Source organism: Bufo gargarizans, chromosome 1 (genome assembly GCF_014858855.1).
Source record: "Bufo gargarizans isolate SCDJY-AF-19 chromosome 1, ASM1485885v1, whole genome shotgun sequence".
NCBI lineage: Eukaryota > Metazoa > Chordata > Amphibia > Anura > Bufonidae > Bufo > Bufo gargarizans.
In genome coordinates, this window is record NC_058080.1 from 558,651,198 (window position 1) to 558,676,318 (window position 25,121).

At 43.0% G+C, this 25,121-nt stretch overlaps 1 protein-coding gene across 2 annotated transcripts in view; it reads right to left on the minus strand.

Moving 5' to 3' along the window:
• ADGRD1 (adhesion G protein-coupled receptor D1) overlaps positions 1-25,121 on the minus strand; it is a 909,072-nt gene that overhangs the window by 15,779 nt on the left and 868,172 nt on the right. For both annotated transcript variants that reach the window (XM_044275622.1, XM_044275624.1), the window contains one exon: positions 5,791-5,917. In XM_044275622.1, coding sequence (XP_044131557.1) covers positions 5,791-5,917 — 127 coding nt within the window. The remainder of the gene's footprint in view (positions 1-5,790; positions 5,918-25,121) is intronic.

The following is a 25,121-nucleotide window of genomic DNA, read 5'->3' on the forward strand; positions in this document are numbered from 1 at the left end:
GTAGCATCATGGGGAAGTCTAAAGACATCAGCCAAGATACCAGGAAGAGAATTGTGGACTTGCACAAGTCTTGCTCAACCTTGGGTGCAGTTTTAAGATACCTGAAGGTGCCTCGTTCATCTGTACAAACAATTATCCGAAAGTACAAAGAAGATGGGAATGTCCAGCCATCATACCGCACAGAAAGGAGACGGGTTCTGTGTGCCAGAGATGAACATGCTTTGGTCCGACATGTGCATATAAACCCAAGAACAAAAGCAAAAGACCTTATAAAGATGATGGTGGAAACTGGTAAGATTGTGTCAAAATCCACAGTGAAATGAGTACTGTATCAACATGGGCTGAAAGGCCACTCTACCAGGAAGAAGCTGTTACTCCAAAAGAAACATAAAAAAGCCAGATTAATGTTTGCAAATGTACACAGGAACAAAGACCTACATGTTTGGAGACATGTTCTGTGTCTGACGAAACTAAAATTGAACTGTGTGGCCATAATGACAATCGTTACGTTTGGAGAAAAAAGGGAGAAGCCTAAGAACACCATCCCATCTGTGAAACCCGGGGGTGGCGGCATCATGTTGTGTTTTTTTTATTTATTTATTTTTGCTGCAGGAGGGACTGGTGAACTTCACAAAATAGATGGCATCATGATGAAAGACGATTATGTGGAAATACTGAAGCAACATCAGCCAGGAATTTAAAGCTTGGGCGGAAATGGGTCTTCCAAATGGACAATGACCCGAAGCATACTGACAAACTGGTCACAAATTGGCTTAAGGATAGCAAAGTCAATGTTTTGGAGTGCGCATCTCAAAGCCCTGATATTAATCCTATTGAAAATTAGTGTTGAGCACGAATATTCGAATTACGAATATTTATTGCGACTATCGCAACTTCGAGGGTTTGCAAATATTTTGAATATAGTGCTATATATTAGAAAAATCGGCAAGGTAATTATCGCGTAATATGCGAATATTGAGCTATCAATACAGACGTGGGTCAAAAACAAATATATAGCACTAGATTAAATATATAGTGCTATATATTCATTTTTTAGAATATTCGTAATTTTTTTCCATCTGAAGTCATGATTCCTCCCTGCTTAAGTTGCTTGACAAACAACTTAAGCAGGGAGGAACCTTAACTTCAGATGGAAAAATATTACGAATATTCTAAAAAACGAATATATAGCACTATATATTTAATATAGTGCTATATATTTGTTTTTGACCCACTGCCTGTATTGATAGCTCAATATTCGCATATTACACAATCATTACCTTGCCGATTTTTCAAGTAAAAATATGTACAATATAACGAATATTCGAATTTGCAAATATGTCTACAAATGAATAGTCTACAAAATATTCGCAAAATATAACAAATTCAAATATGACCCCTGCCGCTCTCACTATTGAAAATGAATAGGCAAAGCTGAAAAGGCAGGTGTGAACTAGGCGACCAACAAACATGGTTCAGTTACACCAGTTTTGTTAGGAGGAACGGACCCAAATTCCGACCAACTTTTGTGAGAAGCTTGTGGAAGGATATCCAAAACGTTTGACCCAAGTTATACAGCTTAAGGGCAATGGTACCAAATATTAATGAAATGTTGTATATAAACATTTGACTTTGCAGAAAGTATTAAAAATGCCTTAAAACATTCTATCTCTCGCATTATTCTGGCATTTGGCAAATAATAATAATTATAGTAAACATGCATACGGTATGTGTTTTTTGATATAGTGTATGTAAACTTCTTGTTTCAACTCTATGTATTTTATTATTCTAGGGGAAGGTGGGTTATGATTCAAATTTTTGGATTTTTTTTTAAGTCACCCTAGCTTACTATGCAATCATTAGATTGCATCTTGTATTCTCTAATACATATATGTGCATTATAGAATACTGAATTCAGTGTATTCCAATGCAGTGCTGCTACCTACAGGCCTGCTTTAGACTATACTAGTAATCATCCTGTAAGCCTTGTACAGGCTTGGGACTATTACTAGAACAGGCCCAGGCCGGGAAGCACATGGCTCCTGGTTTTAGCGTTCCGAGATGCCAGATGTCCACAATCGCTATTACCTCCGATCTCAGACATTATCTCTGGGCCTCTGCTATGTAAAACAGCAGAAACCCGGCGCTTATGATGCTTCCTTAGCTCGTGAGCGGGCACCATCTTTAAAGACCATATTTCCGCTGTACATGTACGGTGGAGATCCGGAAGGTTAATCATCTGTATTTACATCAATCCAAGGTAGACAAATTATCTAAGGATTTAAAGAGGTTGTCCGGGTTCAGAGCTGAACCCGGATATACCCATAATTTCACCCCGGGAGCCCCCTGACTTGAGCATCGGAGCAGTTCCTGCTTCGATGCTCTCCTTTGCCCTGCGACTAAATCACGCAGGGCAAAGGCATTTTTTGGAGATCCGGTGATGTACCGTGCTCTCCATGGGGCTGCCAGGAAGCCCAGTGACGCCACTGGCTCTGATGGGCGTGCTTTAGCGCTGCCCTAGTCGCTTTACTAGCTAGGGCAGCGCTAAAGCCCGCCTATCAGTGCCGGTGATGTCACAGGGCTTCCTGGCAGACGAATGGAGAGCCTGGTACATCACCGGATCTCCAAAAAATGCCTTTGCCCTGCACAATTTAGTGCAGAGCAAAGGAGAGCATCGGAGAATGAACTGCTCTGATGTTCAAGTCAGGGGGGCTGCCTGGGTGAAAGTGAATGTATGTCCGCGTTCAGCCCTGAACCCAGACAACCCTTTTAACACAAAGGCACAATACTATGTTTGGAGGAAAAAGAAAGCTTCATACCAACACCAAAAGCCCATCCCAACTGTTAAGCATCATGAAGGAAATACCATGCTCTGGGGCTATTTTGCTTCCTCAGGGCCTAGACATCTTGCAATAATTGAGGGAACAATGCACTTCTAAGGTATATCAACACAGTTAACATGAGAAAGTAAGGGTAGTAGTCCATGACTTCTAGCTGAAGAAATGTTGGGTGATGTCACAAGAGAAAGAATAGATAAAAACAAAAAAGATTTGTGTTTTGGTGAATGGTTAAAAGGGTTATCCTGGAAAAGATAATGATGACTTATCATCAGGATAGGTGACCATTATCACATCAGTGGGGGTCCTAGCCCCAACATCCCTGCTGATCAGCTGGTTCAGGGTGCTGCTGCTCTGTACATGGTATAGTGTCAGTGCTTGGCATTACAGTTCAGCCTCATTAACATGAATGGGGCTGAGCTGCAACTAGGCCATGTGACCAATAGTGATATCACTGGTCTAGGACTAGGCTGCGGCAATGGGCGTCCGCAGGGAGGGCAACGGGGCAATTGACCCCCCGAGCTGCTCAGAAGTGGGGGGGTGGCGGCGGGGCACAGGGAGATGAATGCTTCCATTGTGGAAGCGTTCATCTCCATAGTCATCTGTATCGCCGTCCTCAGGACAGCAATACAGATGACTGTGCTGAGGCAGGGGAGGGAGAGGCATGTCCCTTTCCCTTCCTCTGATAGGGTGCAGGCACTAGGCCATGACGTCATCGCACCGCCTGAGCCATACAGCGCGGGACACAGGCCGGAAGAGGCCTGCATCGCATTGCTGCCAAGGAGGTAAGTATAAGTGTTTTTTTTTGTACAATACTGGTGGCTACTGGCACATAACGGGGGTCTCTGGCTACTGGCACATAATGGGGGGGCTGTCATTACTGGCACATAATGGGGGGCTGTCATTACTGGCACATAATGGGGGGATGCCATTACTGGCACATAATGGGGGGCTGCCATTACTGGCACATAATGGGGGGCTGTCATTACTGGCACATAATGGGGGGCTGTCATTACTGGCACATAATGGGGGCTGTCATTACTGGCACAAGGGGGGGCTGTCGTTACTGGCACATAATGGGGGGCTGTCATTAATGGCACATAATGGGGGGCTGTCATTACTGGCACATAATGGGGGCTGTCATTACTGGCACATAATGGGGGGCTGTCATTACTGGCACATAATGGGGGGATGCCATTACTGGCACATAATGGGGGGCTGCCATTACTGGCACATAATGGGGGGCTGCCATTACTGGCACATAATGGGGGGCTGTCATTACTGGCACATAATGGGGGGCTGTCATTACTGGCACATAATGGGGGCTGTCATTACTGGCACAAGGGGGGGTTTGCATTACTGGCACATGATGGGGGCTGTTATTACTGGCACATGATGGGGGCTGTTATTACTGGCACGTGATGAGGGGCTGTTATTACTGGCACATGATGGGGGGCTGTTATTACTGGCACATGATGGGGGGCTGTTATTACTGGCACATTATTGGGGGCACTATAGGGGCATCTACTGAGGCCACAAAGAAGGGGTGTTTTATATGGGGGGCTCTGCGTAGTAGAATTTTATACTGGGACACATTATGGTGGGTACTATGAGGAAGGGGGGAGAGGAGTACTATGGGGTCATCTACGGGGGGCACTAAGAAGGGGTATTTTATACTTGCAAATTATGGGGAACACTGAAGGCATCTACTGGGGCATTTTATACTGGTACATTATGGGGGGCACTAGGAGGAAGGGGGGAGAGGAGCACTATGGAGGCATTTACTGGGGGCACTATATAGGGGTATTTTATACTGGCACATTATGGGGGCACTATGGGGACATTAGCTCAACTGGGGGCATTACAAGTGGGTATTTTTTGCACTGTCACATTATAAAGAAAATTATTTCACTATGGTGGGCTTTATTACTCCCACATGGTATGACCCCCTTGTAGCAGCACCAGCCTCTCCCTGCTCTGCTATCCCTCTGCCCCTTCTCCAAATCCTTATTATGAAATCTTTCTCATTAGGATAAAACACAACATCAGCTCCATTAAGCCCCCCAGCCAAAGTATTGAAGTGGTGTCCGAGATCCCCAAGGGCCAAGCCAAGTAATTGTAAGTTTTCATGTGAAATATGTTTATGTTATACACATATAGCCTACACTGTGCCACACAATATACAGTATACCGCTACACTGTGTAGTCTGTTCTATAAGCACCATTGTTTTGTGGCGGCGGACAGAAAATAATCTGGAAGTGCCCCTCCCGAGACCAGGCTCTGGATCCACCACTGCACAGCTCATGCGTTATTATACTTTGTGATAATGAATATGCCCCTCCCCCGCACCCCTGCAGATCTTATACTGATGGCCTATGCTGATGAGAAGTCATAAATATGTACTTTACTGGATAATACTTTTAAATAAGAAAAAAGTTAGTTTTGGAATGACCAAGTCAGAGCCCTTAACCCTATTGAGATTCAGTGGCATGACCTGAAGAGAGCTGTGCATGCATGGCATCCCAGAAATACTGATGGACTGAAACACACATGCAGGGATGTTCCAAACAGTTTCCTCAACAATGTGGACATCTTATTTGTATCTATAGGAAATGTATGGTGGCGGTGACTGCTGCTAAAGGGGCATCTTCTGATTAACCAATTCAAAAGTTCACTTTTTTCCCTTGCACTGTGAATGTTTACTCAGTATATTCAATAGACATGAATGATACAACTTGTGTGTTATTAGTTTAATTAGATTGTGTTTGTCTATATTGTGACTTAGATGATATTTAGAGCACATTTTAGTAAATCAATGCAGAAATCCAGGTGATGCAAAAGGGTTCACTTATTTTATCTTGCAACTATAGTACACATCTGTAAGGTTATCTTGTTACATGCATAGTTTAAACAGACCATACTTCAGTATGATAGCATATCTACAAACATTACCTGCAAAGAGTTGAAGATGGCAAACATATACTGAAACACGATGGACTGTTCATTGACAGCAAGGACTCCAAAGATCCAGGAGCTTCCCAGGATCGGCAGGAGCACTGCAACAGCTTTAGCTGTTAATCTGAAAAAAAAAAAAAATATCTCAGAAATCAATATACGTAGTAAATAATACTGATTTGATTCTTCTAATGTTATTTCTGACAAAATTTAAAAATTGTGTTAATTATTACGTCAGTTTATGTGTGTTTACAAAAAAAAATTAAAAAAGATCCCATGATGACATTGAATCTAATTTTATGGAACTCACAAGAGTGTTTGTCCCCATTATTTATTATGTCAAACACCAGACACAGTCTAAAGAGCCCTATCAAATGAGACTGGGGGGAAATAAAACAGTAAAACACATCGAGACATTACTAAGGCGATGACAGTGGCATCAAATCAAAACTGTTGTGCAGTTTAAAACATGCCACTGGCTGTGTCTTCCTGAATGACTGTGTTCATTCACTTCTGACATTTATAGCCAAAAAGCACCCCCAATGCGGGTCCAATAGTACATCACCTCTGAGACAACTTTTGATAGGATTCAGTAGGTTTTAATATCATTTGTCTTAAACTTTATTTCCACTGCAGGTACTGTATATAGCAGTTTTGTATCATATGAAATACCATCATTAACAGGAATTCTCATTTTTCCACTTCAGGGTGCCATAATAGTGAGCTGATAATGAAATAAACTGATACATTATAGAAAATATTATTCCCATTGGGAAAAGTAAAAAAATGAAAATATGCTGCCAATGGCGGTTTTATTGAAACACTAACTGTAAACTGTATTCCATTTAAGTTGCCAAGATATTTTAGATAGCCATCATCTGACAGCTATCTCTCCCAATCCTGATATACATGTACACTCTGCATGGCCAAGTATGCATGTGTTTTGAATAGGAAGAGGAGAGTCAATTGCTTTTAGACATCTCTGGTGACAGTCTATCATCCCAAAAAGAAATGAGTCAATGGATCTGGCTTGTGAAATCCAACAGCCTGATCATTCTCTGCTCTGACATTTTGGAGAGTTGGGAAGCCCTCATAAACATTAGATGGTCAGCCAAGTTCTGCAGAACCCGGCTGGTTTGGCTTTGGACAAATGTACTTGGACCTACTGTACATATAGTATTACACTTACAAGGACTTTTATGAGACCCTATTCTACATCCATAGACATAAAGATGAGTTGGTCTCCCTTTTAAAGGTAAAACAGCTTCACTCTTCTGGGAAGACTTTTGGCGTATACTTACTGTATGGGAATTTTTGCCCATTCATCAGAGGAGCATTTAAGAGATCATACACAGATATTGGACGAGAGGGCCTGGCTTGCAATCTACACTCACCTAAAGAATTATTAGGAACACCTGTTCTGTTTCTCATTAATGCGATTATCGAGTCAACCATTCACATGGCAGTTACTTCAATGCATGTAGGGTTGTGGTCTTGGTCGAGACAATCTCCTGAACTCCAAACTGAATGTCAGAATGGGAAAGAAAGGTGATTTAAGCAATTTTGCGCGTGGCATGGTTGTTGGAGCCAGACGGGCCGGTCTGAGTATTTCACAATCTGCTCAGTTATTGGGATTTTCACGCACAACCATTTCTAGGGTTTATAAAGAATGGTGTGAAAAGGGAAAAACATCCAGTATGCGGCAGTCCTGTGGGCGAAAATGCCTTGTTGATGCTAGAGGTCAGAGGAGAATGGGCCGACTGATTCAAGCTGATAGAAGAGCAACGTTGACTGAAATAACCACTCGTTACAACCGAGGTATGCAGCAAAGCATTTGTGAAGCCACAACACGCACAGCCTTGAGGCGGATGGGCTACAACAGCATAAGACCCCACCGGGGTACCACTCATCTCCACTAAAAATAGGAAAAAGAGGCTACAATTTGCACAAGCTCCCCAAAATTGGACTGTTGAAGACTGGAAAAATGTTGCCTGGTCTGACGAGTCTTGAATTCTGTTGAGACATTCAAATGGTAGAGTCCGAATTTGGCGTAAACAGAATGAGAACATGTATCCATCATGCCTTGTTAACACTGTGCAGACTGGTGGTGTAATGGTGTGGGGGATGTTTTCTGGGCACACTTTAGGCCCCTTAGTACCAATTGGTCATCGTTTAAATGCCACGGGCTACCCGAGCATTGTTTCTGACCATGTCCACCCCTTCATGACAACCATGTACCCATCCACTGATGGCTACTTCCAGCAGGATAATGCACCATGTCACAAAGCTCATTTCAAATTGGTTTCTTGAACATGACAATGAGTTCACTGTACTAAAATCGCCCCCACAGTCACCAGATCTCAACCCAATAGAGCATCTTTGGGATGTGGTGGAACGGGAGCGTCGTGCCCTGGATGTGCATCCCTCAAATCTCCATCAACTGCAAGATGCTATGCTATCAATATGGGCCAACATTTCTAAAGAATGCTATCAGCACCTTGTTGAATCAATGCCACATAGAATTAAGGCAGTTCTGAAGGCAAAAGGGGGTCCAACACCATATTAGTATTGTGTTCCTAATAATTCTTTAGGTGAGTGTATGTTCTAGTTCATCTCAATTGTGTTTAGTGGGGTTGAGGTCAGGGCTCTGTTTGGCCAGTCAAGTTCTTCCAGACCAAACTAACCCAAACATGGCTGTATGGACTTTTTCCACAAAGCTGGAAGCATATAAGCCCTGAAAAACAACCTCACATTGTAATTCTTATTCCACCAAAATGTACAGTTGGCACAATGTAGTCAGGCAGATAATGTTCTTCTGACAGTACCCATATGTTGACTCGTCCATCAAAATGCCAGAAAGATAAATTTGATTTGTCAGTCCACAAAACACATTTCCACAGCTCCAGAGTCAAGTGGTAGGGGGCTTTACACCATTCCACCTGATGCTTAGCATTGTGCTTGTTGATGCAAGGCTTGCATGCAGCTGCTCGGCCATAAAGCTCCCATTTCAGTTTTTGTGCCAATGTTAAAATCAGAGTTGGTTTTATACTCTGCAGTTTTTGAGTCAGCAGAGCATTGGTGACTTGGCACTTGGGAACCCTGCTCTGTAACTTTACGTGGTCTGTCACTTCGTGGCTGAGTTGCTGTGGTTCCTAAATGCTTCCACTTTTCAACAGTGCCACTCACAGTTGATTGTGGAATATCTACTGTAGGTAGGAAGAAATTTTAGGAACTGTCTTGTTGCAATAGTGGCATCCCATACTAGTACCACAATCAACTGCAGCAAGCTCTTTAGAATGACCCATACTTTCACCAATGTTTGTAGAGGCAGACTGCATGGCAAGATGCTTGTTTTTATACACCTATTGTAATGAGACTAAATTAATTCTATCAATAAGAGTGTGCCCCAATATGTGTTTATTTTAATGGGGAGATGGAGACAACATGTACAATCTTCTTTGGATATCTGCTTCTAGAGGTCAGTATATAGACCCTAGTACCCATACACTCTGAGAAGATCCTGCCCAAACTGAAGGGAATTCTCAATAGAGATGGGCGAATTGATTGATTTGATCATCAAGCAGAGTTCCTGAGCAGCGAGGGACTGCCTTGGATACTCGGAAGTGTAGCCGCGCATGCACATTTGCAGCTCTAGGAGCAGCAGCAGAGCAGGTGTGATATTGTCATGGCCAAGTGAGATGTCAGGCCCGGTCAATCAAATGGCAGAAGGGAGCCTCTTGGGCAGAGCTCACAGAAGCACTGCAGTCTGCTCAAACCGCCAATCTGATATTGAGGACCTATTTTGAGGATAGTTCATCAATATTAAACACAGAGAAACCCTCTTTTTAATTGTTGTTTTTTAGTCACTTTGGTCACTCAAAAAAATGTAATTAAAAGTTATTAAAGTTATACATACCCCAAGATGGCTTCAATAAAAACTACAGATCACCCTGCAAAAAATGAGACCTTACGCAGCTCCATAGTTGGAAATATAAAAAGTTGGGTTTCAAATTATGATGATGCAAAGAAAAACACAATTTTCTAATTTAGAAATATAACAAAAAGTGTATAGTGTTATGGTTACTGTAATTGTACTGACCCAAAGGATAAAGTGCACAGTGAATGCAGTAAAAAGAAAATTTGAAACTTTTTTTTATTCCAATTCCACCCCATTCAGAATTTTTTCCAACTTCTCTCTATATTGTATGGAATATTAAATGGTGCTTTAGTCTAGGTACCGTTATCTGAAAACCTATAGTACAGACAATGACTATTGGAGATCATTAACAAGAGTGGCACCTACTCAATGCTGCCATTTATTATTTACATGCAGACTGGTATCTTGCCATTCTTCAGGAGGTTACAACAAAGGTGAAAGTAATGCTGTCAACAAGTCTTACAATATTATTTTGCTCAGCCCAAAATTCATGGAAGAAAACCATAAATTAATGACGTCCTCAATCCAGACTGACTTTGCTGCATGCAACAGACTTACGAATAAGCCTTGTACAATCTGAAAATTTCAATGAAAGGCAAGTCATGTTCCAGACTATAAAGTTTGTTTCCAGGCCAGCTCCCTCTACACTGCTCTACTGTGCGGCATGCCAAAAGTCACTGAGAGAACATATATCCCTTCTGCGCTGACAAAGGCAAAGAACTGAAGAATCCCATAGTTTCCTTATAATGTCAAGTCCATTGTATTCTCCAGAACACTAGAAAATGCACACATTTCCCGCAATATTTTTCCTAGAGGACATTAGTTTCATTAAAATGCTGAAATTAACTCTGTGTGTCCTGATCTTACTGTAGAAAGTGTGGCTTCGTGCTACGGGGGGAAATAAACACAATTCTATTGACAGGGATAGAAAAACATAAAAAAGAGGTTCTTGTGATATGCTTATCTCCCTTTAGGGCTTTAAAAAAAGCAACCAATTGCAGCGGAATCATCCAGCATCCCCATGCCTGTTGCTATATTTCTCTCAGACAGAGGTAGCATATTAGCACAGGAGAAAAATGACCTGAGCTATTTATTAAGACATTCATTCTTTTCTTGCATCGGCTTCCATTATTCACTCTATGATCAAAGTGAAGGGAAAGTAAATAAAACAAGAAAAGAAACAGCACTGTATTACTAAAGGAGAAAGTTTATAATGCCATAAAGTAAACAGCCCACTAAGTCAATACGTCCTGTTATTTCTATTTTCCCAGTCTCTGTGCAGACAATCTGTCAGTCCTATGAAGCAGAGAAAGATTGATTGTCCACGAGGAAATTAGCCTAAGCCGCCAATACTGCCAGAGAACAAATTCTTGAAACAATGCTGGTCACAATGGAGATTTGGTGATGATAGGAGTAAGTTAGATGTATGTACACAAAGGAGACATTTACAAAGGTGAGTGCACCTAGATGTTGTCATAAACTGCCCAAAACCTTGGCACAAATTGGCACCTCTACGGTAGTTTAGAGAAATGCTCTGCACTAAGCTCACCTCTGGGATGTGGCTTAAACGAGAAAGGATGTAGCTTGGCAAGGAATGGGCATGACCTCTACATTTTTGGATAAAAATGTACCACAATTTTGTTGCAAAATTCTGTTGCAGACTAAGTCAAGTAACAGTTGTTATAGAATTAGACAAAAGTGTCTATCGGCGCACCATATTTATCATGCAGCCTGAGCCACTGTGATAAATATGGTTCAGGTCTAGACAGCTTGTCTACATTCATGGTGCCATATATAAGATTAGTCTATCTTGCTGTTCTACTCATTGTCTATGGTGATGGAAACCGTTAGGTACAAACAGTTGTTTCCATCAGCCTCATGGACATTGGTGCATGTAACACCATTGCTCCCTTCAAGCTCCTCTTCACTGTGGGGTAGATTTGGGGCTTTGGACCCCTGTTGTAATGATCTAATGTCTTTTGTGGGCAAACCCTTTTAAATGTAAGGCGGAATCACATATTTTTCACCAGGGTGTGTTGGAAAACAACCATAAATCACAATTCCTAGCTGTAATATGAGTTTAACTAGGTTTTCATTGTCTGATCTTATACATTTAAGCAGGCACCAAACACTTCAGTGTACAATAAAATCACAACCTTGTAGAAAAGACCCTGTCCTCGATACTGAGACATAAATGGGAGATTAAATAATTAAAACCTATTCCAATACATTTTTCAAAGCTATCACAGCACTTTTTCGCCAGGAACTTAAAGTCACTTGGAAGGCTGGTAAGTGTGCCGAGATTACACTTTTGTCCTGTGGCCAAATATAATGACTTGTCTTTCTGCAGCATCCTGACTTGTTTCATTCTTGGCTCTACACCGTTAATGGACAGATAGAAAGATGGCTGAGTCAGCCTCTGCCAGGACACAAATAAGTCTGACTTTCCATTCCTTTCCAAATGTCACTGTGTAACTGTACAGAGTCTATAAATCTAGCTGGCTCACAAAGCAACCTTCAATCCTCCCCCACACAACCTGCCAGCACAGTCTGATTATTTGGGATTATCACTGACATTTTATGAACAGGAATTAAACGAACATGAAAAATCAAGACATTATACCATGTCTCGTAACCCAGTGGAGCTGTATACAGTTACAGCTCCAAAAGGGTTCCTTTCCGGTGATTATAACACTTACAGTGCTCTGAATTCAGCCTAAGATTATCCATAAATTCAAGAGCTCTGTATATTAAAATGCTGCCTTGTGAAAGGAACTATGATTAATATAGTGTAGAAATACCTCACCGATTCATTACATGTCAAAAGCCAACCAGGCTCACGAAAATTACAGTGCATACAATTCCACTGCTGATGGACACACTATTGCCGTAGCTTGAATTTGGTTAAAAGAGTTGGCCCATCTCAGACATTGATGGCTTACCACTAGGATATTCTATGTCAGATAGGCGCAAACCCTATGCCTGAAACCCGCTTCTATCTCCAGAATTGGGACCTTGAAGGAAGCACACTGTGCATGCGCAGAGTGCTATAAGTTCATCACTATGGCAGTTCACAACTGTGACCCACTGCTATCTCCAGAACAGGACCCTCAAAGTGCGGACCTTGTTCCAATCACTAGTATGGGAATTTGGAAATAGCCAAGCCAGCTCTCTGCTATTCATGGCTGATCTCAGTTCACTTTGGGTGCCTCATTCTGGGGACAGAAGCAATCAAATTCTGAGATGGGCCAATCACTTTAAGGACTCTGATTTCTCATTAAATCAATACAACATCTTAACATCCTAGCAAAAAACATTTTGGGGTCATTTATCAAACTGGTGTAAAGTAAAACTGGCTTAGTTGCCCATAGCAACCAATCATATCCCACCTTTCATTTTCCAAAGGGGATCTGTTTGGTTGCTATGGGCAACTAAGCCAGTTCTACTTTATACCAGTTTGATAAATAAACACTATTTGTTTGATAAATAAACACTATTTGTTTAGAGAAGCTAGTAATCTGGTAACACATGTATCAGAACATGTCCTGCCAAGACGAAAGGTATGGAAGGACATATCTGTAATGCAACATTGAATGGTACCTACTCTATAAAGATATCATAACTCTTTCATGTTTGTGCAAATAGATCCTAGACAGGTATAGTAAGCAGACAAACCAGAAAGTCATTTGTGAATACAACAGTCTAACCAAGATATTATAAACATTAGATTGCATTAATCCAATGGACCATCAGGGACACTGGGATATCAGATATGCTAGAAGAAACAATATTAGTATTTCATTATGCAATGCAAAAGTTATGAAATAGGTTTAAAAAAGCATTATGATGCACTGTATTATGTTTAGTACAGAGCCTGATTCTCAATTTTAATCTGTGTGTCATGTATGTACCACTATAAATATAACACAGTGTATCAGTATATAAGGAATATCCTTTTAACCCCTTAGTGACTAATGACAAATTGTGTACATCACGATGTGGAGTTAGTTACCGCATCGTGACATGCACAGTACATCATGAGATAAAAGTGTCCCTGCTGAACTGTCCGTGCTCCCAGCAGGCCGACCAATCACAGCGCTCCCTGCCTTTGGATCGCCGCGATTGGTCAGTCAGATTTTACTGACCAATCGCAGCATTCAGCAGCGCAGCTCTGATCTCCTCAGTGAGTGTTGAGGAGATCGGGGCTGTGCTGCTGTGTTTACTGTATCCCAATCTCCTTCCCCTTCAGGATGGACGAGCGACCAGGATGGCCACCCCCACAAAGTTTTAGGATGGCCAAGCGGTAGTAGATTGTCAGCTGTAACATACAGCTGACAAATTACTTTAATGGCCGACATTGGCGCTGGCACTGATGACGGTCATTTAACCACTTCCATGCTGCGGTCTGTAGGATTAAAAATGGATGGAAAATCTGCCAAAAAAGTGAAATTTAGAACTGTAATCTCCATTTTCCTTTAATTCTTGTGGAATACCTAAAGGGTTAACAAAGTTTGTAAAATCAGTTTTGAGTAACTTGAGGGGTGTAGTTTCCAGAAAGGGATCATTTATGGGTGGTTTCTACTATGTAAGCCCCACAAAGTGACTTCGGACCTGTACTAGTGCTTAAAAAGTGGGTTTGGGAAATTTTCTTAAAAATGTTAGGAATTGCTTCTAAAATTCTAAGCCTTCTAACGTCCTAAAAAATTAAAATGACGCTTACAAAATAATGCCAACATAAAGTGGACATATGGGGAATGTTAAGTAATAAATATTTTATGAGGTATCATTTTCTGTTTTAAAAGCAGAGAGATATAAATTTAGAAAATTGCTAATTTTTCACAATTTTGGGTAAATTTGGGATTTTTTCTTAAATAAAGGTAAAATATATTGACTCAAATTTATGACTATCATGAAGTACAATGTGTCACGAGAAAAAAATCTCTGAATGGCTTGGATAAGTAAAAGTGTTCCAAAGTTATTACCACATAAAAAGATACATGTCAGATTTAAAAAAATAATCCTGGTCACAAAGGTTCAAAATGGCCTGGTCATTATGGAAGCACCCCATCACCTGAAATTGAAACAAAGCCTCTGGAGCAGCATTAGAGAACATAAAGAGCTGGCCCAGGAGACCAAACAATTTACACTGAGCAAAGTTCACCTGCACCCAAGGATTGTCCCATTCCTGCACCCAAGGGTAGGACCATGCAACCAGCCATTCATGCAAGATAACACAGCACAGTAACCACTTCTGTAATACTGAATGAAATATCAATATCAAATCCACTGGGATCTGTATCCCGACACCCCCATAATGATCTGTTTTCGCAAGCTCCACCCTCAGAAACAGGCACCAGAACTGCACAATTCCACCTAGTGCATTGTGGCCAGGGCAGGTTGCTGCAAAACTGCTCCCATTCATTTTAATGGGGGAGTTGCTGCAGTTACGAGCCCCGGCCACTACACAGTGGATGGAGTTGTGCAGTGTCGGTGCCTGTTTCTGGAGTCAGAGCTCCTTCAAACAGCTGGACTATGGGAGTAGCAGGAGTTGGACTGATATTGATGACCTATCCTAAGAATATGTAACCAATACTTCAGTCCTGGGAAACACCTTCAGAGCATCAAAGTTAGCCACTATGTACAAATAATTCACCTGATAAACTACTCTAGTCTCCAAATTGTTACTAGCTTAGCTACTAAGGCTACTTTCACACTAGCATTTTTGCTGGATCTGGCAGGGATAAAATAAAAGCTTCCATTACTGATAATACAACCATCTGCATCCGTTATGACTGGATTCGGTTGTATTATCTTTAACATAGCCAAGACGGATCCGTCATGAACCCCATTGAAAGTCAATGGGGGACGGATCCATTTTCTATTGTGTTTGAGAAAAAGGATTTGTCCCCATTGACTCGCATTGTGTGTCATGCCGGATCCGTCTTGCTCCGCATCACATGACGGAAAGAAAACCACAGCATGCTGCAATTTCCTCTCCGGTATGGGAACGCATCCAAACAGAACGGAATGGATTTTGGAGCATTCCGTTCTCTTCAGTTACGTTTTGTCCCTATTGACAATGAATGTGGACAAAACGGAAGCATTTTTTTCTCCGGTATTGAGAATAGATCCTATGACCGATCTCAATACCGGAAAATGTAAATGCAAGTGTGAAAGTAGCTATCACAGTTATGGTGGATCTGTTGTGTAATTGATCCAGATCAATCTGATTGACAAAGAAAAGTTTTTTTCAGAGAGAACAGCAAAATCATTTCAGCTATGAAAAAGCAAGTAAAATCATACAGTACTGCAACAAGTTACAATATCCTTCCAGTTAATATTGCTTCAAAAGGGACTAACTTGCAATGGGACTAACTAAGCCATTATTAATTGAAACCAAATTTACCTAAAAATGTATCCATGCTGATCTGAGATGCCTGCAAAGTTCCACCCAATTAACGTGGGCTTTTCATTACTAAAATACCATGTACTGAACTGCATGCAAAGGTTGGCGGGCTAGTAGCGCCTCTCTGCAGTACAGTGCAGGATTGCATGTATTGTGCTACTATCTACCTCTGCCAGGACAATCTGTTCCTTTGGATACCCGATGAGGTACATATTAGCGTACACTATGTACTGTACAGGATCCGGAGGAAGCTCCTGTCATCAACATCAAAGTGATTTATAGTTTCCAGCAGCAGTTTCTGACTTTTTCATAGGATCTGCTTTATATTATATTATTTAAAGGCTTATTTTTTATTTATTTTTTCATTTTGAAGAAACATTAGGCGAGTTTTAAAACCAATTTACAAGTTATAACCTTAAATAAAAAAATGATCATGTGACAACGGTTCACAGAACCAATTAATAATATGACTAGAGATGAGCGAATTTCTCAAAAGTTCAATTCGGCCGGCTTGCCGAATTTTTGGAAAACATTTGGTTTGATCCAAATTTATCTCTGGTGAATTGTGTAAAAAAACTGCTATTTCCTGGCTGCAGAGAACCTTTATAGTGGTGTAGAAAACTGTGCCTTGCAGTAACACGCATTAGTGCTTTGGTAGAGAAATAATACTGTGAGTCCATATGACATGCAGATGACAGGCATCATTCTTAGAATCACTGCACACTTCACTTATTTGGGCAGTTACGGGGCCAAAACTGACCAAATAACTCAAGTGTGAACTCAGCCGTACAGGTAAATGTTAGCGTCAAGCAGTAGCGCACTCCTTTTGCACCATTGTCAGCTGATACCATATAGATGTCTACAGAATCTGTTCTATTAAACGCTTATACAAGTAGAGTGGAGAGGGTGTCAGCGGTAAGTTTGTGTTGATGTCACTGATTATTTTGCCCTTCCTCCGATCTGTCAGAACAATAACCCCCAAAAAACTGATCCTGTCTGTGGAGCATCCGCCTTTACTCGGTCAGCAATCCATCAGTATTGCTAAAGCCAAAAAATAAGCAGGAGTAGATCTAAAACAGAGATGATATGTGAATGGAATATTAGCATTTTTTCTGTGTTTTGTACCCACTCCTGCTTTCGGCTACCAAATCATAAGCTAATTCTGATGCAAAATAGGGAAGATGTCATGCAGGCCTTACAGCTGTTACATAGACAGGATCCATTGTGCATCTCATTTTTCCTTCCTTCTGACAGAAGGGTCAAATAAATGATGATGTCAGTCAGGCCGAAAGGCAAAATAGTGGCCCAGTCATACAGTGGGGAGGGTGGGAACAGCATGAGAAGTCCACAGAGTGGCCCTATGACACAGTGATGAGGTGGAAGCAGCATGAGGAGACCAATGACAGAGTCTGGAGGTGGCAGCACGATCAAGAGGTGGCCACAGAGTGGCACAATAACAGTGTGGAGGTGGCAGCAGCAACACCAGGAGGCCACAGAGTGTGGAGGTGGCAGCAGCATCAGGAGGAGTCCACAGAGTGGCACAATGACAGAGTGTGGATGTGGAGGCAGCATAAGGAGGAGGCCACAGAGTGGCACAATAACAGTGTGGAGGTGGCAGCAGCATCAGGAGGCCACAGAGTAGCACAATGACAGAGTGTCAGGTGGCGGCAGCAGAAGCATCAGGAGTTGGCCACAGAGTGACACAATGACAGTGTGGAGGTAGCAGCAGCATGAGGATACCACAGAGTGGCATAATGACAGAGTGTAGAGGTGGTGGCAGCAGCATCAAGAGGAGGCCACAGGGTGGCACAATGACAGTGTAGAGGTGGCAGCAGCAGCATCAGGAGACGACAGTAGCAAGGTGACATAGTATGGAGGTGGCAGCAGCATCAGGAGACCACAGAGTGGCAAGGTAACATACTGTGAAGGTGGCAGCCCATCAGGAGACCACAAAGTGGCAAGGTGACATAGTGTGGAGGTGGCAGCAGCATCAGGAGACCACAGAGTAACCCAGTGACAGAGTAAGGAGGTGGGTGGCAATACCAGTATGAGATGGTGGGGGAAGGAGCACTTGGCATCATATGTGTGGCATCAGGCGGTGGGCAGCATCAGAATAGTAGCTGAGGCAGGTAGCCAGAAGAAACCGGTCTCTTGTCAATATGTTGGTGTGGCACCATGGATGATCTAATCTGATGCATCAGGCATTGGTGGGTGGAAATCCTGACTGATCCATGCCTGATTCATCTTGACAAAGGTCAGTCTCCCCATATTTTGGGTGGAGAACTGAGTTTTAAGCACCACACTAAACACCCACTCTGATTTCAGACTACTGGTCGGGCAGGACAGCTTTTCCAGGGCAAACTCTGCCAATTGCAGCCACAAATCCAGTTTGGATGCCCAGTAGTCCAGCGGATCTTCAATGAGATTTGGCAGGGTGCTTTCCAAGTATGCTACCACCTGCTGGTTTAGGTCCTGCTACAGGTCTAGCTGCTGCTGCTGAGGGTGAGTAGTTTCTTCACTAAGCGGGTGAAGAAAGCTGCTCATCAGTGACTAAACTCAAGTTGCTGCTGATGGAGCTGAAACTGCTCCTACCCACCCCCACCCTGCCACAGCAGCCATGGCAGAGGAATGTGAGCGCAGAGACCCCCCCTCCCCCTTGGTCAGATGCAGATAGGCGGAGGCCAACTGACTACATACAATGTCTCTATGGTAGTTCAGTTTGTCCTCCCTCTCAGAGGGTGTAAAAAAGGTAGTGAGGGTCCAACAAGGTGGACAGCCAGAAGTCATTCCTCTGCCGAATGGTGAAAATTCAGTTGTCACTACTCAAGCAAGCAAGCATGCTTTGGGCCATTTGTGCAAGTGACTCGGAGGGACTCCCTGCCTCCATCTCCACTGCATACTGCCACGGTGTGTCTGGGTCCTCTGCCTAATCTTCCTCATTGCCCTGTAGCTCCTCTGGCTGCTCCTGCTCCTCCTCTCCTGTCACCTGTGTAGAAAAACCACCTATTTCGCTACACATTGCTTGTGCTCCAATATCCTCCTCCTCCAGTTCAGCCCCCACAGGGGTCATGTGGCCGTGAGATCTAGGCACCAAGTCTCCAGTCCCCCGACCAGCCAGATTTTCCAGGATCTATTCCAGGACATGAAGCAGTGGAATGACCTTGTTTATCCTGTAGTCCTGATAAATATCCTGTAGTCCTGACAAATAACGTGGTATCCTCAAAGGGCTTAAGCAAAAGGCAGGTGTCACGCATGAGCGACATCAAAGTTACACAGGGGAGTACTCCTGTCTGCTTGGATCATCAGGAAATAGTTTTTTACCTTTCTCTGTTCGTACAGTCGGTCCATCATATGGAGGGTGGAAACGTTGCATATCAGCCTATGTTGGGGGATGCTGTTTGGCAGCTCAAGGAGGGTGTGCTTTGCGGTGTAGGAATGGTTGAAGTGCATGCAAAGTTTCCTGTCCTTTTTTAGGATGTCTTGCAGATGGGTGGAAGACCATGACAGAACCACTTGACAACCAGATTAAACATGTGTGCCATGCAGGGTGCATGGCTCAGCCCTCCTTGACGCAGCGCTAACAACATGTTTTTCCATGGTTTCAATTTTGAGTTGTCGGGAAGAAAGCCAGGATTTGATTTCTTGATGAAGGACATGGAGCAGTTCCTCCCCTGTATGACTTTGTTCACCCAGGCAAATGAGGTGCAGAGCAGCGTAACACCACCGTGCCCTGCACATGTGGTATGCTGGAGGGGCATTGTGAATTGTCCCTGCAGTGGAGGCTGAGGACATGGTGGAGGATGAGGAGGCAGAGACAGACATTGTCACAGGACTAACGGCCTGACAATGTGGAGGTGGAAGTGGCGTCACCTAGCCAAGTTGCTGGTGTGGCTATGCAGGAAACACATTGACCCAGTGGGCTGTAAAGGACATGTATTGTCCCTGACCGTAGTCACAGCTCCACACAACGGCGCTGCCGTGCACTTTGGCAGACACCGACAGGCTCAAGGACTGGCCCACCTTCTGTTTTACATAGGTGTGCAGGGCTGGTTCTGACACTTTGGCAAAGAAATGTGGATGGCTTGGGCTCTCCACCTCGGCTCTGCACAAGCCATCAGTTCTCGCTGCTGGATGACTGCATGCATACTGTTGTCTCTTGGCAATCGCTTCGGTGACCGATTGCTGATGGAATGACTGATGAGTAGTAGGAGTAGGATCATGAGCATCAGGACCAGTGAATGATGGGAAGGACAGACAACTCCCTTCGGCTGAGGTGGTGGTGCCTTGACTACCTGAAATTGGGTGCGTGCCACTGGGTGATGCAGCGGTTGATGCAGTAGGCTGGACCATCACATCGGAGCCATGGTTCTTCCAGGCCACTTTATTGTGACGCTGCATATTTTGTCGCAGGGCCATGGTGCCAACATTGGCACCCTGGCCATGCTTAACCTTCTGCCCACAGATTCTACAAATTGCCATGTTCACCTCCTCCAGCGGCTTAACAAAAAACTGCCACACCGCAGACTGCTACCGCCGCTGCTTCCGTGAACTTCTGCACCACTACTTTCCAGGCAGGTAGGCTCCTGCAAAGCAGGTGGTCTACCCCGGGCAGGTTTGGCTCCTGACCTCCCACTGCTGCCACCATGCTGACTCCCGGCCATGCTAGCGACTTGCTGGTTCCACTGCTGCCTCTCAGGCAAGCTGCCACCCTCTTTTTCCGATGATGATGAAGCCCCTAATTCACCCGGCTCCCAAGTGCGATCAGCTATATCATCATCATCGAGTACTGTCTGCACTTCACTGATGTCCTCCTCAACGTCTCTGGGTCAGGAGCCTGACCGCTCGCAAAACCATTTCCCGCGCCACTCTCCTCATCACTACTTGTCCATCTACCGGAGGAAGCGGCAGATGTCTCCTCCACATCTTTGCTGGCCAGTAGCTGCTAACTGTACTCTAGTAGCTCGTCCTTGCTGTATAGTGGAGCTGAGTCCATAACATATAATACTTCTCTGGCTGAGGGACCAGAAAAGGACAGAGGCAGGTTGAGGACAGGTGAGGAAGCAGGGCATGCTCTTGGGCCATGCAAACTAAGGGTTATGTCTGACGAACCCACTGACTCTTGGCTGGGGGTGTCTGATGTCACTTGGGACAAAGTGGATGACCGAGTCAACCATTTAAGAACCACTGGGTTGCTGGTCAAGACACGACCGCTAGATGACACCAGGAGTTTAGGCCTCTCACTGCGACTCCTGCTGCCACGACCCCTTACTCTGCTGCGACCTGTGCCACAAACATTTAGGCCTTTGCCTGTGCAGGGCCTGGCACTCTTCAGTCTGACATACTGTTAGATCAAATAAATAAATAAAAAGGAAATTTAAAACAGCCCCAAAAAGTCTGTAATTTTCTCACTTCACCACACAATGGCTAATAAGCCCATTTTTTTCCACTTTTGCACGCCAAAAATGGCTTTAGAACATACAACTGCACCGCTTAATGGCAAATAGGCTCTTATTTGCACACCACAAAAGGCTTTAGAACATATAACTTCACCGCTGAACGGCAAATGTATAATTTTTTTGCCAATAAACATCAAAAAGGGCTTTAGAACATATAACTGCACTACTGAACGGCAAATATTTTTCTTTTTGCCAACAACACACGCCAAAAAGGGCTTTAGAACCTATAACTGCACCGCTAAACGGCAAATATATATATTTTTGCAAACAATACACTCTTAAAAAGGCTTTAGAACATATAACTGCACCGCTGAACGGCAAATATATATTTTTTTCCCACTAATACATGCCAAAAAGACTTTAGAACATAACTGCACTGCTGAATGGCAAATAGGCCCTTACTTTTTTTCCACTTATACACACCACAAAAGGCTTTAGAACATATAACTTCACTGCTGGATGGCAAATAATATATATTTTTTTTGCCACTTATACACACCAAAAAGTGCTGTAATTTTCTCACTTTACGACACAATGGGTATTAAGCCCTTTTTTCCCTCTAATACAAGCCAAAAAATACTTTAGAACATATAACTGCAACGCACAAGGGCAAATAAGATATAGAAATATTTCCTTGTAATAAACCTGTTAATGGCTGTATCAAACCACACTTGCACCCCAATAACAAGAACGGTTTCCGGGAATGACAGAGCTGTATAATGGCACTGGCACAGTCAGTGCAGCAAGGTGTAATAGGATTGTTCCTATTACCCAGGCTGCAAACTCCCCTACTGAACCCTGTTCTGCTTCAATACTGTGGAATGATTCCTTCCTATCCTTTCCCTGAACTTCTATACAGCAAAATACAAGTTTCAAAGTCTTTCCTAGCACTGTCTCTAGCACATGCTGATGTCTATCCCTGCACTAAGTACACTGGAAAATGGCTTAATCCAAGATGGCTGAGGCTATTTATAGGGCTGTGACATCACAGGGCTGGCTGGCTGCTGATTGGCTGCATGCATGGCATTGTGGGTGATCTCTCGTTCCCAGAGTTCCTTGCTCCATGTGCAAATACGTGCAGCAGCCATTTTAGGAAAAAGTGCGATTTGTTACCACAAAGTGTGAGGAAATTCGTATTCGATGCGAATCGAGTGTTTCCTTAAATTCGGATAGAATTCTACTTCGACAACTTCGATTCACTCATCTGTAATTATGATGTGAGGAACCAAAAGGAAATAAAAGTTCTACTATTTGGTCATGTTAGTTGCACTCAGGATTACCAAAGTACACATGTACAGGAGTATATGAAAGAAACTGATTCTCTTATTTTCTGTTCTCTTATTTTAGTATCAATACCCTTTTCTTGATACGCCCAGAGTCTTGGCTGTTATAGTTTTGAACAGGAAGACAAAATAGCTGTTTGAAAAGTAAATAATCAATGAAGCCCTACAACAAAATAGAGTGTTGGAGTTTGAGTTTATTATTTTGCAGCCAATTCGATTCAGATTTGGTCATGTGCCAAGAAGAGATATTTAATTGCAGTTTTTAAAGTTGATAAAAAATACATATTTCTCCAGAGTCAGTATTCATGAGCATGAGCTCCAACTGCTGTAATCAACAACCACTCCATTACTTGGAGCTATAAAGTAATTTCTAACAGCAAGAAATAGAGTCAGGATAGATGGCACCTTGTATAACACATACTGTGCTCTGGTCCTGCGTGACCTCAATCGGTAGGCTGAGAATAAGATGGATTCATGCTAACAGAATTAGATCACTTTTTGCAATCTGTGACTCTGGTAACACAGATACCCACTGATGCAGGTAACATTATAAGGTGAAATGTTTTCACCTTATTGCCATTTCACATTCAAGCAGTCTCATTGCTGTATTTCAGGGCTCATTGATAACTGCTGCTCTCATGCTCCATGGTGTGAGTTACATTTTGAATTACCACATAAAGAACAGGTTTTTAAAGTTTAGATGACAGAGCAGAGAAAATCCAAGAAGATATCTCAGTAATTGATCGGCTGTCTATGTCCTCCACCACCCTGCTCTCCTCTGCAGGCATGATACCCATGCTACTCACCATGCTTCAACCTCCTTGCTTCTGCCTTGTGCTCCAGCCTCTGTGTCCTTAGGGCTGGCACACACTCATCTACAGCATCTTAAAGGGCCACTGCAGCCGTTTCCAAATCCTTCCCTAGCCAATGGGTAGTTAAGGCCCTCTCTCCATCAGGAGGGTGTCTGAGCTTTGGGCTCTCTGATGACCAGCAAAGGTGTTTTGATCTAGTGCTATTGCGATTTATCCTGCATTTCTTCCTGCCTGTGCTCCAGCTTGTGCCTGCCCTGCCTGTGTGTTCCAGCTCTTCCAGTTTCAGTACTGTCTGTCTTTAATTTAACCCTGTCCATCTGCCTCGTCTGTGTTTATCCAAATATCCAGTCACTGTCTGCCTGCCTTATAGCTTCACTATCACCTTGCCTGCCTGTTTATCCTGTGTCTCCCACTATCTATGTTTCTAGTGTGCTGTCTGGTTCTCAAAAACCTGTTTAAAACCTTACCGACCGTTCAGACTATACTTGTAGGTTTCCTGCATTTTTTTCAGCATTTTCTGCATCCTGAGCTTCTGGTGCTTGCCCCAGAGTCCCTGGCCCCCATAGGTCATATGCCAACTACACCGTATTTATCCCAGGAGGTAGAGGTCTGGTTGCTTCTCTGGAGTAATGGCCAGATTCCTGTACCAGGGGAGCACTAGAATAGCGCCCTTAGGGTTTAGTCCACAGCCAAACCTCTTAGTTGGCGAAATGGGTCCACAGTCGCTGATCCGTAACAGTGAGAGTTACAATAAAGTAAGTGATAGATTACAAAATATGATTGTGCGGAATGAGTAAGTCTAATCTCCATTCACAAAGCTTTGATGAGGTTGGTTAGTAGCTTGTTTTCAGACAGTATACCTACTGTGGTATAAGTGGAAATAAATAGAGATGAGCAAATTTCCCCCAAAAAATAGTTTTGGGTCTGATTCAGTCAAATAAGGTATCAGATTTAATTCGGTCTGAATAAATTGATTCTGAATCGAAAGTGTCCCAATTGTCCTGAAAAGTCATGTATGACGTCTCCTAGGATTATATCCAACTCCTTTCAAGCTCTATTTTTGGTGGGAAATGCTGTCTTCTCTGTTTTATGAACTGTATAACTGTGTCCGTCATTTCGTACGATTCATGCAGGACAAATAAGATTAATTGGAAACTGAAGTTTTTGGGAAATTTCTAACAAATTTGTTTTATTTAAAATGTATTCTCTGATCTCTAGGACTAAAGCCTCTTGTTATCAGTGCCATATAATTTTGTTACCTGTTTCTCCTAAAACTATTGCATGATTATATTTCGTATCACATCATCGGACATCATAGGACAATATCATGCTTTCTTTGATTTACATCACAACTATTCTTTTGTATAAGGGTATGGCCACAGGGAGCCACTGTGATCTGGTCAGGGTGCGGCTGTGCTTAGCTGCAGCTGTCTC